We start from the raw sequence: 18,014 nt of genomic DNA on the forward strand, positions 1-18,014 counted from the left end.
AATGACGCGGGTTCCAATACCGCCTCGTGATCAAAATGCATTTATTCTTTAAAAATTTCTTATTTATATAGCATTTCAATTTTATAAAACTAATTAAATTAAATTTATACTCTGCATTGTCTTTGCAATGTTGTTTGGCGTTAGTTTAATTGATTAATTAATTTTGCACACAATTATTTCAGATACCAGCTCGAATGCGTGCCATGTTGCACCTCACGTGCGCGGTGTATAACCACGACGGATCCGAAATATTGGGCTCATATAACGATGAGAATATATATTTGTTTGATTCTAAACTGGATGTGTATGATAAGTGAGTTTTGATACGTTTATTTGGTGTTTTTTCCTTTTTTTATGATGGCTTGAAAATTTGATCACCGTCTATGAAATAAAACTTACAAAAGTATATACAATTTTCCATTGTTCGCTAAGAAAGAGCAGTATGATAATTTATTTTTTTACTTTCTACTAATATTATAATCGATGAAAATTTTTTACTCTTTCCCGCAAAAACAGCTGATTGGTAAAAAAAAGTCTGGTTAGGATAATGTAAATCCAGGGTAAAAAGTAGCCTTAGATAGGCTACTGTAGGTACCACGCGAGTGAAACCACGGGATAAAATTAGATGTCTATAGTAACAATTATTAATATATCCGTACCTATCTTGCTATCAATCTTACTAAATACCTATCATTATGACAATAAAGCAATATCTCATACAGGGATGCACCGGACCTTAAGCAGACCTACAGCCACAAGTACAGCGGGCACAGGAACAGTGCCACGTTCAAGGGTGTGTCTTTCTTTGGCCCCCGCAGTGAGTACATAGTGTCCGGTTCGGATTGCGCCCACATATACATATGGGAGAAACATTCGGAGGCCATTGTCCAATGGGCGGAGGGGGATCAGAATGGTGTGGTGAGTTCTTATTATTTTTAGGCTATACAAGCTATATTTTTGATGTTTGTTATAGCAGACTACCTGCTCAAGGGAAAAAATTTAATCATTTCGATAACAAATTAAAAACTTGGTCCGCATAAATCGATAAATTAACTATGAATGGTATGTTTCATTCTTAATTTTTCCATTTATTGTGTAAAATTAGGGGCATTATCATTTAATTTTTTGTTCTTTAATAAAAAAAGACATCTCATTGCAGGTAAATTGCATCGAGCCTCACCCACGATTCCCCATCATGGCAACAAGTGGACTAGACAAAGACATCAAAATTTGGATGCCGAGACGCCAATCTGGACCTGATTTTACTGGACTGGAGAAGGTAATATATCTTTTGATCTTCTCTGTAGACACTGCTTTCCGAAACGGTGGTAAATGTTAGAAATATGCTATGGCGATTCAAAAGTGTTTCTATAAGAATTGAATACATAAATGTTTGAGTTTGAGTTTTCGAGTAAATGTTATTTTGTTTTTTATCTATATATATTTCAAATTGTCAAATAGGTAATCTTTTGATTTTGTCCTTAACATATATTTTACCATTTTAACAAATTTGTTTCTATTTAAATTTAAGTTGATAACAAAAGTTATTTATGGGCTTATTTTCATAATTTTCAGTATAATAGTAGTCTTTTCTGAAATCTTATAAATGTCCATTTATTTCTCGTTTTAATTTCAAAATTATCGCAAAATCGGTACTAAAAATAACACAAATAAGTGAAATTAAAGAAAAATCTATCTTCAAATAACAAAATAATTTCCCGTACCGGGAATCGAACCCGAGCCTCCTGGGTGAAAGCCAGGTATCCTAGCCACTAGACCATACGGGATATATATTGGACAACGAAATAAATGATCTAGCTATTTCGACTTTTATCTCATTTTTGATATCACGAAAAAATTAATAAAATGGCAAATATTCATAAAAAACGTGCTATTTATTGAAAATTAATTCTAAATACGATAGAATCTATATCAATAAATAAATTGGGTTGGGTTGATTAAAATAACTATTCATATACCAAAAAAATATATATCTGTTTGTCCAGGCTATTATTATAAAGGCTATAATATATAGCATTTTAATGGTAAAAATATTTACGCGGATGAAACCTCAGGACACGGTGCTAGTCATGTAGTAATATATTATTTATCATCTTAGAAGAAACTTTTTAATAAACTAAATAAAGTTATTTTTTGATTTTCACCCCAAACCCCACGCCCATGACCGAAAACCCTACTTGTACGGACTCGTAGTCTACATAATTTACATGCATATCACCCAATCTGACGCAGGACTTAAATAAAAATATATTTTCACCTCAATTTTAACAATAACATTTGAATCATACGGAAAGAAACATTTCATGCGCAAAGCAACATAAAATACACCTGCATACAATTGCAGATAATCCGCTCGAACGCGGCGACGCACCGGGCGCCCATTTTCACCGACTTCCTTCCGACGCTCTACAACGCGTGGCGCGGCTCGCTCGCCGACGAGGAGACGCCGCCCGGCAACCTAGAGTTCGACGGCAACGCGTGCACCACCTTCTAGCAGATCTACCGGCACTCGCGCTTCACCATACTCGGCCTGGGCATGGGCAACGCGAACTATTACTAGTTGCTAGAGCGCGGGTAGAGCCATTGTAGAGCCACTCTACAATCACCGGCGAGGTGAATGTAGAGTCGCCGCACAGAAACCTGCGGTTCGACGGCAACGTGTGCACCACCTTCTAGCATCTAGTATATGCAATTGAATTGGCATTCTAAATGTATGAAAACCTTTCGATTGTTAAATAAGTTTGTTTGTAAACAATATGTAAAATTAAACGGCTCTGTGAAAATATTTAAAAATTGTAAAAGGCGAATCGTAAAGCGGAATTAGTAATTAACTAATTAAAAGTTAGCTTGAAATTTGCAAGTAAAATATGTGATAAAAAATTGCAACACTCGTCATCTGGAAAAGGAATCACCAAATGGACTTAAAATATTCAAATTTCTAAACAAAAAATTTTGAGTGTATCTCATAAAAACACATGATATATGTACTAATAATTGTAATATTCCACGTTCTGTCGGATTTTTAATGTCTCTCTCTAACTTTTAAACATTTTAGAGGTCAGATTACGAAAGATACAAAAGATCTTGATAATCTTTTTAATGAAAACAATATGATTAAACCTTCATATAGTAGAACATTAATGTCATAGGACAGTTGGCTATGGCAAATAGATAAGTAGTGATTAATTGTGTAAACATGGTATAACCATGCTTATATTGGAATATTTTAAAGTTGTTTCCTTGAAAGCATAGATATCAAGGAGGTAATTTTATAAAAGTAGTTTAATTTCAACAAAGAATTGATATATTGTTATGGTAATAAAATTAGATTAAAATGTAATTCCTATTTAAATTAACAGAAACCAAGTGATTTTTTTAATTTCCCAAATACTCTAATGCAATTCAGCTTTGAGTGAGGCATAATCTTTTATTTAAATTAACAGAAACCAAGTGATTTTTTTAATTTCCCAAATACTCTGATGCAATTCAGCTTTGAGTGAGGCATAATCTTTACGACACGACTCATAAACGTTGAATATTTGAGTATTTGGTTTTTATATAAACCAATTTTGTAGGCTAGTCTGGTTCTTACTATACTTAATTTGAAGTTTTGATATTAGTCAATAGCAAATTCGACTACAGTTTGTGCATTAAATAATCGCAATATAAATACACGCATTTGTAATTGGTTGTTAGTTCTATTTAGGTATGGTTGAATATATAAAACCTCTGTCAGAACTATGAAAGAATCTAAGCCGAATGGCCATAATGCCATTATTTAATAACCTAATCAAAGTACGATGAAAATGTCCTACCAAGCACTTTGTTATATCCAAAACGTAATACGTTAAAAGATTCAATGTGGCATTGTTAAGTGCACAACCTGTAGCTTTTTTTAATCCAAGCTTTAGCTGTAATAGTCATAATAGTAATAATAATCTTAACTTCATTATTGTGAACTATACCAATATGTTTATAATACCCCACTTTATTCATAAGAATTTGTGTAAAAACGTAATATGTCATCATATTGTATATTACTGGTGTTGAAAATGAGTTCATAATATTAGTAGGTATATTGTATTCTTGTAAATGTTGAATTGTTTATTTTTAAAAAAATTCTCTTTGTTTTCTTTTATGTTTATTTGTTTGTTACGTCACAAATAAGGCCATATTCAGGTTTGTTAAAAAGCTTTGTTTTTATTACTGAATATCTCTTTTTGATTTTATTTATTTTTATGTCAATAAAACACCCTTTGTTAAATAATATGAAGAGAGGTGTGTATTGTTCAATAAAAATATCTATTTTGTTTTGAAAACATGTAAATATTGAATAGAGTAATAAACTCATTAGACATAATCGTTATTATATAAAAAAAATAAATGTTTGATACATCATAACTGTGTAGTTTTAATAAATAAATTACAGTCGTAATGACAGTGTGAATTCTGTAACTGAAGAAGTAAACTCAATACTCAAGAATATTATGTCTTATATGGATTTGATTTTTATGTCCTATGCAAGATCTAACATAATTATTAGAAATTACTGGTGGCCGCTAGTTGCTATATAAATACTTGTAAAAGTTTTTATATCAACTATAAATATTTGCAACTTATTAGTAAATCTACGGACTACACAAATTATTAGATATCTGCGTGTTTAAATAAAAATCTATATATCTATAACACCATTTTTTACAAATACTTAGTTTTATTAAAACTTGTGACCAAAATTGTAAGGTTATTATGTAACAATGTTAATAATTTTACACACATTTTCCTTCATTATTCTTTTCCTTATAGCTACACAAATTATAAAAAAAATATATGTAGGTAGAGTGGGTATTTCTGTGATGCATATATTATTAATTGATTACTTATCCATAGTCAAAATTGAATTAACATCTTGTTAAGCATGACAACTGGAGATAATTAATAAATAATTATTTATTCCATTTTGTATATGATTTTAATGTACTGTATTGGTGTTTTTAATTAGTAGAAAATACAACTGTTAGTGAGGCCCTGCAAGCTATAGAAAATAAAGTACCTATGTATATCTAGGAGGAAAAATTTAATATATAATCTAACTCAGCTAAGTGCCCCTTCTATGGATATTTGTGGAACTCATTTTTCAGCTATTCTTTGTAATTTTCATTAGAAAATAGTAATTGGCTTAGCTTTTTAGAATCAATTCAAAAATTGTAGGCATTATTTGTTACCATTTACCTACTAGTCACCATTTCTGAACTTATTTGATTCAGCAAAAGTAGTGTTTGTTGGTGTAGGTATACTTTCGTTTGAGGTAATTTTTTAAATCTTCAAGTTAATATTGATTTATTTTCAAATATAAGTACATTTTACTGTACAATATAATCAATATTATATTTTATATTGGTATTTTTATTTCATCTTTCTTGTTTGGTCATGTCCTTTTATTATTAGCATAGACTGATTTTGGTTTTTTTTTATTACATTTTTGATCTTCTACGTAGTTATACGAATATAAAAAATATCTCAAAGTTGAAAGCCATACTTACTGTCTTTATATTTTAGTTAACTTCTACATAAAAGATACATTTTAGGTGATAAGGTATACGAGATTTACTGTAGAATTCGACAAAAAAAAGGTTATCCTTTTATTTTGGGATAAATGAAGGTTTTTTTATGGCTCCTTTCATTTTATATCACTTAAGAATTTAAACTTAAAAGTTCCAGCATGAGTTATAAAACGCTTAAAATAGTAGTAATGATTATAACCCATATTTTATTCAAACGTGTATCAATATTCAACATATTATATAATTAGCACTTTTTATTTTTTTCCTATCCTTGCATAATTTGATTTCTATTTAGCATTTACTCAAATATGTCAGATTTACTTTCCCGCTATTTCAAAATGACTTATGACGTCTTGTTTAACGCCACGTAGCGGAACATCTTGGAACAATTTATTACTACGAAACCATTAAACTCATTTTTAATAAAAAATTCGTTACTTGCATTATTTAATTTACCATTCTGAGAAGCTTTGAACGTTTTAAAATTATCCAGTATCATCTTCTTGTACGTAAAAGCTATCCCTAATATTTTTAATTTTTAAAACGATTGTCCACATGCCGATTACAAATTTCCAATGGCCGCCACGCTCAGCCAATCAGAAGCGAGGCGTGTAGAAGCCCGCGCCATCTTCGATTTCAAACTCGTCTCCGTCTCGCCGCCCGTTCACTCGATCAGTCAGTCGCGCGTCGGTTTGGAGTAACCGTATACTTAACTCTTATTAACATTAGTAATTAATATAAAACCAGAACAATCATGAGCTCCAATGAAAATAACAGTGAAGTGGCCGTAGACAAGGTCGGGGATGAGAAAACAGGAGACGCTAAAAGTGACCTGAAAGGAGCCAAAAGGGCAGCAGAGGTGAGTGCACATGTCAAACAGTATGTATTCATTTTAGAAGCTCGCCATTTTATTGAACATTATAAAATAGGTTAACCATCTTAATCTATCCGCATAGAAAATATTTTATGTGTAATAGTAATTGTAGTACCTATTACGTTTTGCCGCTCAAACAAGAATCGCGATGTGCCGGCTTATTTCTGGATAGAATTTCTAAGCGTTTAAGCGGCATGAGGTAATCGATGAGTCAGTCAAGAAATGATTCCAATTTTATAATATGTAAAATATACTAATTTCGATGAATCTACGCTTATAAGTATTTATCTGTATAGTTTTTGGTTTTGTTTACTCGTTTTCAATACGGAGGCATGACCTTGGCAGAAAAAAAAACATGGCGCGAGAACGTACGCTCATGTCCTCATTGATATAATTGCTAATACAAATGTTATACATTGATCTATGAAGTCCTTCAAATGATTCGTGTGCTTAATATCGATTTTATCGCAAGTTATTTTTCAATAGTTGTATTGCTTGGCTTGATTGTTCGTAGCGTGACGCTAACTATATGGAAACATGGCCGGCGCGTGAATGTCATTGTAGATGCCGGACTGTCATAGATAAAACCAGTAAAATGTATATTTAAATAATCCAGTTGCTGTAGTAAAGTAATATTATTATGAAATAAATGCTTTTCTTAAAAATATTTCTTGGCATTTAACAATTAACAAAGCATTAATTTTACAAACACAAGAGCGTCGTATATATACTAGTCAATGACCCGGCTTATTTGCATGTAGGTGTTTAAAAGTATTTAATACTTCCTTTGTTGCCCATTATACCTCAATCTATGAGGTACGTAAAGTATAAAAATAAATATTATTTTTATCTAATCAATAAGTCTTCTTCGTGGAGCGTAACCTAGTTTCGAGCCAACATGCCTCGTGTGCATTAAAATGTTGAGTATCTATAATGAAAGACATTGTTATTTTGCCATTTTCAATATAGACGGTGTATTGACTAATAGGTGTTAATGATACAATATATGTGTTCATATAAAGAAAGTTTGATTCGTTGTCATTTTGGCGGTTTGTAAACGTTCTACGTCACTGCTCATGTTGTGCTCGGGTGGCCGTCTTCCGCCCATGTTGCCAAGGAAAAATGAGCTTTACGCAAGCCCGCCTTTATTATTCTGTCCCGTTCCATACTTATTACCCACGCTTCTTTATTGTTACGAATCTTTGTCACCTGCCTTTCATTATCTTGCTCGTAAGCCGGCGCATTTTTGTCTATGAATCTAAGTGAAGCGTCATGTTCAATGTGAATTGAAATTGGCCTATAGCCAAGATTATTTGCACATTTGTATTTTATTATTAAAGACAATTTTATGTCGCACAAGTATGTTATGTTAATAAATATTTTTCATAGGAAAAAGCGACAGAAGCGAAAAAGGCGCGAAAGGAAGAAAATGGCGGGGGTGGTGAAGAAGAGCCTCACAGTGAAGATGAGGATCTAGAAGGAGAAGGTGAAGAGGGAGAAGATGATGATGAGGAAGTAGAGGGAGAGGAAGGTGAAGAAGACGAGGAGGAAATTGAAGGCGAGGATGACGATCTCGAAGGTATAACCAGAACTGTTTTCGTAACGTTGCTATTCACTCGATGCCGCCAAAAATATATGATGTTGATAAGCGTTTGATTTGTATTCACACTTAAGAAATTATATAGAGCTTATATTTATGTTTGTGTGTGATAAGATATGTTTCAAAATTATATAAATTGATATTGTTTGTTTAAATTAGATAAACATGATTTTTTTTTTTAATATGTAGACGTTTACAATAGCGTTGAAACCTATCAAGTTCGTGATTCGTCTAGAGTCTAGACTTAGCCCCTATTACATTCTTAAGTTACACGCACATCGCAGGGTCGTTTTATCGACGCACACTACGGTCGTATTCTCTTCATTATTACTTCCTAATGTATTTTTTTTAATTGATACTTCGTGAGTGTATTCGCGTTGTTGCTTTTGATTCTACTTCGGTTTACTTTTACAAACCAGTTTAAATTTCCAATTGCATTCATGCAATAATAAAATTGTTTGTTACAGATGAAGAAGTTGAAGAGGAGCTATTAGACGAACAAGAAGAGGATGACGCGTAATACGTCTCGTGCTTCTTTTTAAGGACAATGTCACAGTGTAGTTATCAGTGCATGTGATGCCCGGTTATGGCCTCGTCTCGCCCCAACTGACAAGCGACAGCGTACCATCAGCAAGCATAGCCCAGTTGAGAACACTCGGGGCCTACGCTCCCACCTATAACGGGTGCACCTCTGTTTAAATGACAAGAATGTAATTAAGTCTAAATCCAGTGCAGATTTTCAATTTTTTACCACGTTTAAGTTCGGTACTGATGCTGTATCATTATTTTTAGGACTGGTTGCAACAAATATTTTTAAGACTTAGTAGAATGCTGTTGAATTTTGTCATAAAATGTACAAATGTGTTTTTGAAAGTAAACTTAATTTCTAAGTGAATCCATTCTGTATTTAGGTTAACCTGTGAGCCCAAATGGCGAAGTTGTGATATTTTTCTACAGTTACAGCTTTATACTAAACTGAAGTATAGACATACCCGCGTGACTATTTTTAATAGATTAAGCGATTAAGTCACAAAGCTCAATCCTTCATTTTATTGTTGTTGATGAGAGTTTGTGTGTACATATTTAGCGTAAGTGAAGCCTGAGATTTATAATAATGTAAAATAGTGTGATTATCGCATGCAAGTACATCTGGTTTTAATTTTTTCTAACAAATCAGATCACCCCAGTCACCCTCGGTCTGGCGTCAGTTTTAAAACTCTGCGGAACGAATAATGAATTATAAATTATTTTGCGCTGTATATCTTGAGAAATGAGTCCAAGGAGTTGAAGAGTTGCGACAGAGTACATTTAAATACTTTAGCCGCCGCAAACTTCTCATACGTATTCCATACGAATGCTTTATTAGAAAAACATCACAATTTTGCCATTATCTTGTGCACATCGCACGCCCGCCGCTCGCTCCCCTAACGACTGATAAAGAGAGCGCGACGGTCGCCGCGCTGCGATAGCGAGCCTTCATACCTAAAACCGGCCTGTAATTTTGTCCATATTTAATTAGGATGGTAATACCTTTGGTTCGGTATTTGAATGTTTCGAAGAATGGAATAAGAGATTCCTAGGTTAACAAGTTAGTATGTAGGTTGGTACGTTATAATTTACGAGGGGACGCAACGGGAGCCGGCGGGGGGGTGCGCGGCTAGAAGCGTCAGCGTCTCCCCTCCCGCGGAGCGCGTGGCCTCGTTCGATTTGCCGCGCACCGGCTTGGGTCCCCGCGCCCCCGCCCCGCCGGCGTCTGTCGCGACCGACACTTACCAAGCCACGGCAACGCGTCGGCCACTCGTGGAAAATCACCCATTGAGCGCGATCCATCGGTCGCCGGCCGGTGGCGGTTCGGCGGGCGATGTATGACAAAGCCGTACACTGTCGCCCGAGCGTCGTTTCTATCATATTTTATAACAAGCAGATATTTTGCTCGCCGTTCACGCTGTCGTCTCTCGCTGGATGCCGGACGATTAAACAATAACACATCGCAAATGGTTATTTTTTTACCTGACACCTGGCATCTAGAAGAGAACGCGGTGTGAATCGAACCATGCAGCTTTAGTAAATACCTCTCCGTTGGCGTTTTATACCAAATGGAGAAATTATGAATACGTTAATAATAAATGACATTGAAATAAAATTGGAAATAAATTGAAATATAAATGAAATTTTATAATTAATCCCGTCGTCCCGCCTTTCGTTTTATGGTAAGATTGAGCTGTCGCATATTGTGTACGATGTACGGCTAATGTGAATACCTTAGTACGATTTATTTATTTGTGATGTTGAACACATTGATTTTCTACAATGGACGAAATGTAAATACAACCGATTTTAAGTAAAACGTTATTTTGTTTCCTACGCTTATTTATTTGATCCTATAAGCATGTGTTGACAAATTATAACCTTAAACAATGCCAAATCCTCTGCGTGAAACTGCTGAGATAAAGTATTCATAATGCGCAAATATAATGATAAGAATGTTGCCTGCATGGAGATATAATACTTTGTTTTGGCTCGAAGAAAGAATGAAACCATTTTGCTTGATAATCTTCGATAAGGTATCTGAACAATACGACGAAAATACACCTTGTAAAATACACCTACATGGCGAGCGTATTTGAAAAAGAAGTGAAGTTTATTTTAAGATCGATAGGTTATCCCATTTAGGTAGGTACATAATGAATTAGGGTTAGGTAAAATAGTCTAGCCAATAAGTAGCCAGTTTTGCTCGTGCCATAGAAGTGAAACGACATCTACACCTAAATATTTATATTAAAATTACATCTGATATAGGTGGCGCTTTTATAAAAGTACCATTTCAAAGGTCGTTTGTAGATGTTGTTATTACCATCATATAATACAAGTTTTTTTACTATTCATCCAAAATATAACGATTGTATTTTCCGATGTGATGATTAAGAATTGAAAATATTATAAAAATTTTTAAATGTTTAAATGTGTTGTGTAAAAACGACGTGCTGACTTACACAAGATACGCTAGATGGCGTGCTATTAAATTATTTCGGCGGGAAATACAAATATGTTGAACGTATACCTGAGCGACTACTTAATTTTTGCCGAACTACTAAATTTAATGCCGAAACTTAACACAATTGTGTATTGACGATTGATATATTTCAAAAATATTTAACTGCATAAACCGGCGGTAATCTTAGCAGCACACGTACAGCTTTTATAGTAGGTACTAGTAATAATAGCGAGTAATGTAATCCTATTTATAATTTAAAGAATGTTATATCTTTTGCATTATGGCTGGGTTTGACTGGGATTTAAAACATTGAGCAAACGAGATTTAAAATCTAAAATTTAATAGGATAGGAATTCAATGTACTCACCATAGTTTCAGTTTTTATCCGCTTTGTAATTCACTACTTCATCATAAAAGTATTACTTTTCATAGAAGATAAATGAATAAGATTCTTTTGGTTTTAAGGCATAAATCGACAACAACAACCAATCAACAGGACAACTGATATAAAATGCTTCTAAATTTGAATCAGAATTAAGAAAATGCGACGTTCGGTTTTGAATCAGTTTGACATTTCAGTATACAATGTTCAATCAACAGTTACAGTCCACAGTGTAAAAAAAATTGAAATTTTAACTTTTAGATTTAAAGAAAATAAATGAGCTTTAAAATTGATGTAATTTTCGTTTGCTAGTGTATTATAAAATTTGCAACAAAAATGTGTATAATTTGTAAAACGTAATTTTACGGAATATTATAATTAATATTACGGCTGCCACTAAAGGTGTGTAGGTATAACAAAAACAAAATATTTAGACGAAGATAGAATTTTTAAGTTTTAACCGACGTTTCCAAAAACGGAGAAGGTTATTCGACTGGATTTTTCATTGGTTTTGTTACTTTCACAGATAACATAATACTATAGGTTACTCGTTAATCGTATCAACGTTTGTTGCTTTCAACCGATCGGCGGGAATTTTTGATAGAAAATTGTCATTTCGTCTTATTTAAAATGTTGGTTGGAGTGGTACCTCAGGGCCTGCCCTTTTTTGTATATATTGTATTTTATTTTATAAATATGAAATTTACCTAGTAGGACAGTAAACCCATATGATATGATATCTGAAAGGTTCAATCAAATTCAAAGAGATGATACTAATTGGTTTATTTAGAGTAAGTAGATACTTAAATTTTCTTGGAAAAATTATCATCGTAGCATTTAATTATCCCTCAATCGAATTGAGACGTCCTCAATCGAGTAGATCAGGGGAATCAATAATAAAATAAACGAGGAACAATAATATTAATAAGTAGATGTGTTTATTCATAAATTAAGGCAGGGAAGCTCGGGTCTGTGGCATGGAAGCATAATATTATCAGTTTGTGTCAAACATCGTTTCGTGTTGCACGTATGCCTTGTATTTTTCGAATTCGCGCTGATCTTCACGATCGTGCATTGTAAATATATTTACTACAATTACAGCGTTGAAAATATTTTTTGATAGTACCAAGTGTATCCCGGTTTAAGTGCAATGAATTGTGATAATAGTGTCCTCTTCAATCACCATAGTTCGAACAATTGAAAACAATCGTATTGTGTACAAGTGCTTAATTTGAAAAGGTAATCGGAAGAATTTTAAAATTATAAATTATATAATATAAGATAATACTTATACACCAATACTAATTTAGTAGATATTCTTGAATTATTTTAATTAATGGTTATACATATACACAAATGTTTTTAAAACGCTTTATGGTCACTTTTCACCGTCCAGATTGACTGTAAGCCATATTCTTGATGTTTATGAAATAAAAAGGTACACAACAAAACAATTAATCTTGGAAGGTATATGAATGCGTGCACATTACGAAAAAAAAAAGAAAAAGCAATAAAATAGCAATCACTTTAATACTACTAATAAGTAATTTTTATTTTGTTTGTTTAGATGTTTGACACTTGTGTGACATGTATTTATGTAGCAATGTAAACGGTTAAAGCCACGGATAAAGGAATTATTCCGAGTTAGTCTATAAATTAACATAATTTGTTCTAAACCTTTATACATACAACTTGATTTCCATTAAAATCGTCTTTAAAGCGACACATTCATCACAAAGAAAACTTTTTCTCATTTAGGTTGAATGCACTTTGGGGCTGATATTTTTAAATACGAAAATACTTTAATATATTATACTTTTAAATATGAATATACGAATTATTTTTTATTAATACTTAAGATTGAGATGACAATTCTAACGATAATTTTGCTGTAACTTAGAAGGTAAATTGACCAATCCAAAATCAAGCCTACAAATTGAATTTGACATTTACAAATACAGAGTTTCTTGTCGGCTGACGGCTCTTCTCTGTAGAAACACCGAATCGGTGCTAAATGTTAAAACTATGTTATGACGATTCAAAAGTGTTTTTAAAAGAAGTCAATTTGAATAAATAAATGTTTGAATTAAGGATTTGTGTGTATAAATGAGAGATGAAGGATAGGAATTGCTTATAATATGCACTCGTTTATTGTTTTGAATTAAAAAATGTAAATACTAGCTGCACTCCGCGGTTTCACCCGCTTACGTCCGTATTCCGTAGGAATATCGGGATAAAAAGTTGCCTATATGTTATTCCAGTTGTCCAGCTGTCTACGTACCTGATTTCATTGCAATCGGTTCAGTAGTTTTTGCGTGAAAGAGTAACAAACACACAAATCCTTACAAACTTTCGCATATTATTAGGAGGATACCTACATATTAGTAGGACTAGTAGGAAGCTCCTAAACAAAGGTCTTATTTACATTAAAATCTACACGACCCAAATGGGCCACAGGCTTTATCTCTATGAATAACATTATTTGACGTCAGAAAGCATTTTCTCTATTTCAATTATTATTAGTTTTATTAGTATTCAGTATTTATTTTTTTATATATATTCAGCATTATTCTACGAAATTATTTTTTTTTGTCGCAAATTCTGATGGAGTAGTTTAGAAGAAGCAAAATGTGGCGCGGATAGAAAGCATCTTCACCGTATATTCAGACTACGTAATTTTCGCCAATACTTGCATTGTTTTTATTAGAAATAGAACTATCTAATGTTCCTATGATAAAAACTACAATGTTTACAATATTTGACACAGTTGAAGAATATTTTACACAAAGAACTTGTCCAAGCATATTATCTTTCGTAGGTAATCTCGTACGTATTTAATCGCTAAAAGATAACAATTTCTTTGTTTATAAATTCAGTGCAATAGGTTACATATCTTGATAACAAGCGGTTAATATCATTAACACGCTGTTTTTGTTTTCATATCGCACTGATGATTATCAAGCTACGTTTTATATCTTTATCTGATAGATAGTGTAAAGTGTTTCGCTTGTAAAGACTATGAAGTGAAATCTTGAGAACATTCAGTACCGGTTTTGAGGAAATGTTGCTCTAAGCGCCGGATCGTAAAGCGCGCTAAAATACATAAAAGCCAAAGGATAACAATTTGCCACTCAGGTTTAAAGGTTAAAAAGGTAAATATTATTCATAATATAAAAATAATATAACAATGAAATGCTTCGGCTTTTGATCAAAGGGCGATATCAGAACTTTCGATTTAATCTGAGCTACTGTGCGGGTGCTGATCACATCAGTAAAAAGTAATGAAAACTTGAACAAAATACGTAACCGATATCTGAAAATTTTTTGGAGCCTCACGATACTTAGACTAATCGAAAAAAAAAACAACCAATACATCGCCATCCTCGCAAAAAAAGTAAACAATACACCATAGATTCATCGTTCTTCCAAATTTAAACAACAAGCAACAGCCGAAGCGTGTTGAAAGTGGGTTGTCTTGTTATTGACCGTGACCTGCAGGCAAACATTGAGGTATGCAGTCTCTCTTCGTACAATACCATGCGTGTAGTCAATGCTGTGTTTACGTTCAAAAGTAGTTATTATGATGCATGGAGCAAAGTGGTCTATTCGATGTTATCAATTTTTTGTTTTTTATCAGTACGTATCGTGAGTAAATAAATAGGCTAAAAAATGAGCGATCGGCCTCTTTAACACGCTTTTTAGCTTCACCTGTATGTTTGTAGGTAACCTTTAGACTCGATTCTGACCCACATTAAACGGATAGATTTAATTCTTTATAATTATTTTATTGTCCGTCTGAGAGACCGTGGTTCAAACTCTTCGATTATGTTTCAATCGTATATATAGCGCTCATAAGTATCGCTCATAAGTAATACTTGAATTTCGAGTTTGCTATAGTGAGGTAGCACAATATATTGTACAAACTACCGATCTATCTGTTTTTTAAATAGTTCAGTGGTTCTTATAAATAATATAAATTATATAACTTTTTTCAGATGCCGCTAAAATTGCTTCAAAATATCTAGTACTATTGTTTGGAACTAATATATAAAATGAGGTCATCGGTTACGAAGATTATTTACAATTAACAGATAAATGTTCATTCAGATGATTGCAATGTATCATATATCTACATAATTTAAGTATCTTCGGATAACAGAATAACGATTAAGGCCGACTTTTAATGACACAAATTTTGATTTTCATTATTTGGATATTCGGTTTCTCTTGCAGAGTTTACTTGACATTTTTATATCACCGACTGCAGGGTCACACGCCTCATTAGATGATATATCATTGAGAAAGGATTATTTTTTCTTTAAAATCAATATTATTTCGTAATAACTATAATGCTATCTGTATTTCGACATTAAATCCTGGTCAAGGTTAATTAGTTGATTTTGAATATCTATTGTGATTTGTTATGCAATGAAGATTCTATGTATTAACTGTACATGATAGATAACATCCTAACATTTTTGATTCGTCTTTTTAACGATCAATATAAATATGGTTGTGATATTATAATAATATTAATGAAACCTTTTGTACCTATTACTTAGGAACTATATCGGTGTATATTCTGCGTATAATTTAATTCATATTCTGCGATATTTATATTACAAAACTATTTACAGAACTATAAATTTTATAATTCATAAACTATGAAGTAGTGTTTATGTAAAGACAAAGTTTTTTGTAATTAACATTATACACGAATAAATGCACAAATGCACGAAAGTTGCTTGCCTTGAACAATGCGATCCTTGTAAAGTAAATTTATGTAATGTTATAATTAGTTTGTTCTAGACCTTTCTGCTTTACTAGGTCAAATTAATTAAGTGTGGATGTCGAGCACGGTTCGGCACTAATTGGGCCTGTTCGCACCGGGGAAGGCAACACCCCCACAGAATATCGGCGTCCTATTGTGTTTCGTTTCGTGAGTGGAGGAGCCGGTGACACGTATCCTTACCATTCCCAGTCTGTTCCTTAAGGAATAAAATGTTGATAAATAATAAATTATGAATAGAAAAACTCAAGACATAGCAAGAGGAACATTGCATGTTTCAAAAAACCGCAAAATACAAATATTGGTCGATACAAATAGATTATATGTATTTATAAAATGACATTTTTCCCATGAAGCGTGCACTCAAGCTTATTGTACAGAAAACGTTAGGCATTTTAAATTATTCAGCACTGAGTGTAATAACTTTTATTTTAAAAATATTGTATATTAGGTGTATAGATATTACTCGATATCTAGTTGATTTGCTGATATTGAATGATTTGTTGATTTGCATTTTCAACAAAATTTTAACATAGAAATTCACACAAATTTGATTTATTTTCATATTATTATATTTTCATTATAACTAGGAGACGCGACAGACGTTCTGTCTTCAAGCGAAATGTCGAACGCGTAAAGATTAAAAATAGCCGTTAAATTTTCTTTTTTTGAATAACTTCAATTTTCCAACTGATTTAAAAAAAGAAGAGGTTATCAATTCGACTGTATATTATGTGTGTTACCTTGTAGCCGATTTTGATGATTTTTTTCTATAAAAGCTGGTGACTCCCAAATGGTAAATGAGACCATATTGGTCTAGTAGTGACAATTAGATCCCGGTTTAGTTTTTGTTAAATATTATTACTGTTTCATAAGATGCTTCTGCTGCCAATAACAATCACAAAAAATAATAATTATCGAAATCGTTTCAGCAGTTCAAGCGTGATGCGTGATCAAGGTAAAAAGGGATACATTTTTTTATATACATATATACATTACATAGATGTAGCAATAATATATATAATTAAAAGCAAACTTCCGATTTTAGAACAAATATTTTCACTTAGCTTCCAAGTTGACATTTAGAATATATATATAAATTATAATAAATCGTTTAACTTACATTGCAAAATATTATGTAAAGGCACAAAGATATTAGTATACTATGTGGGTCAATGGCATATTTCGTAAAGGCTAAAAACTTATGTTTTTATGTATGATATTACAAGAGAAATTACCTCAATTTGTTTTATTTTAAATGTATTTATGCACCACATGACATTCAAATTTTGACCTTGAAACTGTATCATTCAAACTTATAGCGTGTTTTACTTACGTATCCGAAATCTAAGAAATTATATCCTTAAGAAGCTTAATCATAAAATGTAGGTAGTGCTATATAGTACGTTTACTATAAAATAAACAAAACATTCTATTTTCATCAAGTATGATTTAACGTATCTATTGAAAAGGTATGTATATTCTTACCATAAACACGAACCAATAATTATTACTATTAATAAGACGCTTACTTAGTTTCGTGTCGCCAATTACGTAAAACATGTTTTGTTAAAATATAATCAATTATTTTCAACTGGATTCTTCTTTCATTACACTTCTAATAGCTGCTATTTGTAATATTCTTTCTCCTCAATTGAAATGACTCCTGTAACTCCAGTAGTAAGTAGGCCCTGAGTAACCCTAGTATAATGATATCTCTTTGTGGCGTCGGAACTAACAACAATGACTCAAGATACAAGATGTAAGGCGATGCGTCACCTAATGTCTT

General features: G+C 32.5%; 3 protein-coding genes and 1 non-coding gene across 4 annotated transcripts in view; 3 read left to right on the forward strand and 1 right to left on the reverse strand.

Moving 5' to 3' along the window:
• The window catches only part of LOC119834461 (DDB1- and CUL4-associated factor 8-like), a 9,127-nt gene extending 5,869 nt beyond the window's left edge, over positions 1 to 3,258 (forward strand). Inside the window, exons 8-11 of the mRNA XM_038358828.1 lie at positions 183 to 313; positions 723 to 918; positions 1,160 to 1,279; positions 2,366 to 3,258. Of these exons, the coding sequence (XP_038214756.1) occupies positions 183 to 313; positions 723 to 918; positions 1,160 to 1,279; positions 2,366 to 2,515 (597 nt within the window). The 3' untranslated portion in view covers positions 2,516 to 3,258. The remainder of the gene's footprint in view (positions 1 to 182; positions 314 to 722; positions 919 to 1,159; positions 1,280 to 2,365) is intronic.
• Trnae-uuc lies at positions 1,716 to 1,787 on the reverse strand. Its single transcript has one exon. It is a non-coding gene; the product is annotated as a tRNA-Glu (tRNA).
• Positions 3,259 to 6,222: 2,964 nt separating the features above from the next.
• On the forward strand, positions 6,223 to 10,418 carry LOC119834181 (acidic leucine-rich nuclear phosphoprotein 32 family member B-like). The gene is made up of 3 exons (XM_038358487.1): positions 6,223 to 6,444; positions 7,849 to 8,038; positions 8,527 to 10,418. The coding sequence occupies exons 1-3, from the start codon at positions 6,340 to 6,342 to the stop codon at positions 8,577 to 8,579; spliced, it is 348 nt and encodes a 115-aa protein (XP_038214415.1). The 5' UTR covers positions 6,223 to 6,339; the 3' UTR covers positions 8,580 to 10,418.
• Positions 10,419 to 12,421: 2,003 nt separating this feature from the next.
• The window catches only part of LOC119834528 (neutral ceramidase-like), a 24,793-nt gene continuing 19,200 nt past the window's right edge, over positions 12,422 to 18,014 (forward strand). The window contains exon 1 of the mRNA XM_038358918.1: positions 12,422 to 12,675. The gene's annotated coding sequence lies outside the window, so the exon portion shown is untranslated. The remainder of the gene's footprint in view (positions 12,676 to 18,014) is intronic.

Source organism: Zerene cesonia, chromosome 19 (assembly GCF_012273895.1).
Source record: "Zerene cesonia ecotype Mississippi chromosome 19, Zerene_cesonia_1.1, whole genome shotgun sequence".
Lineage (NCBI taxonomy): Eukaryota > Metazoa > Arthropoda > Insecta > Lepidoptera > Pieridae > Zerene > Zerene cesonia.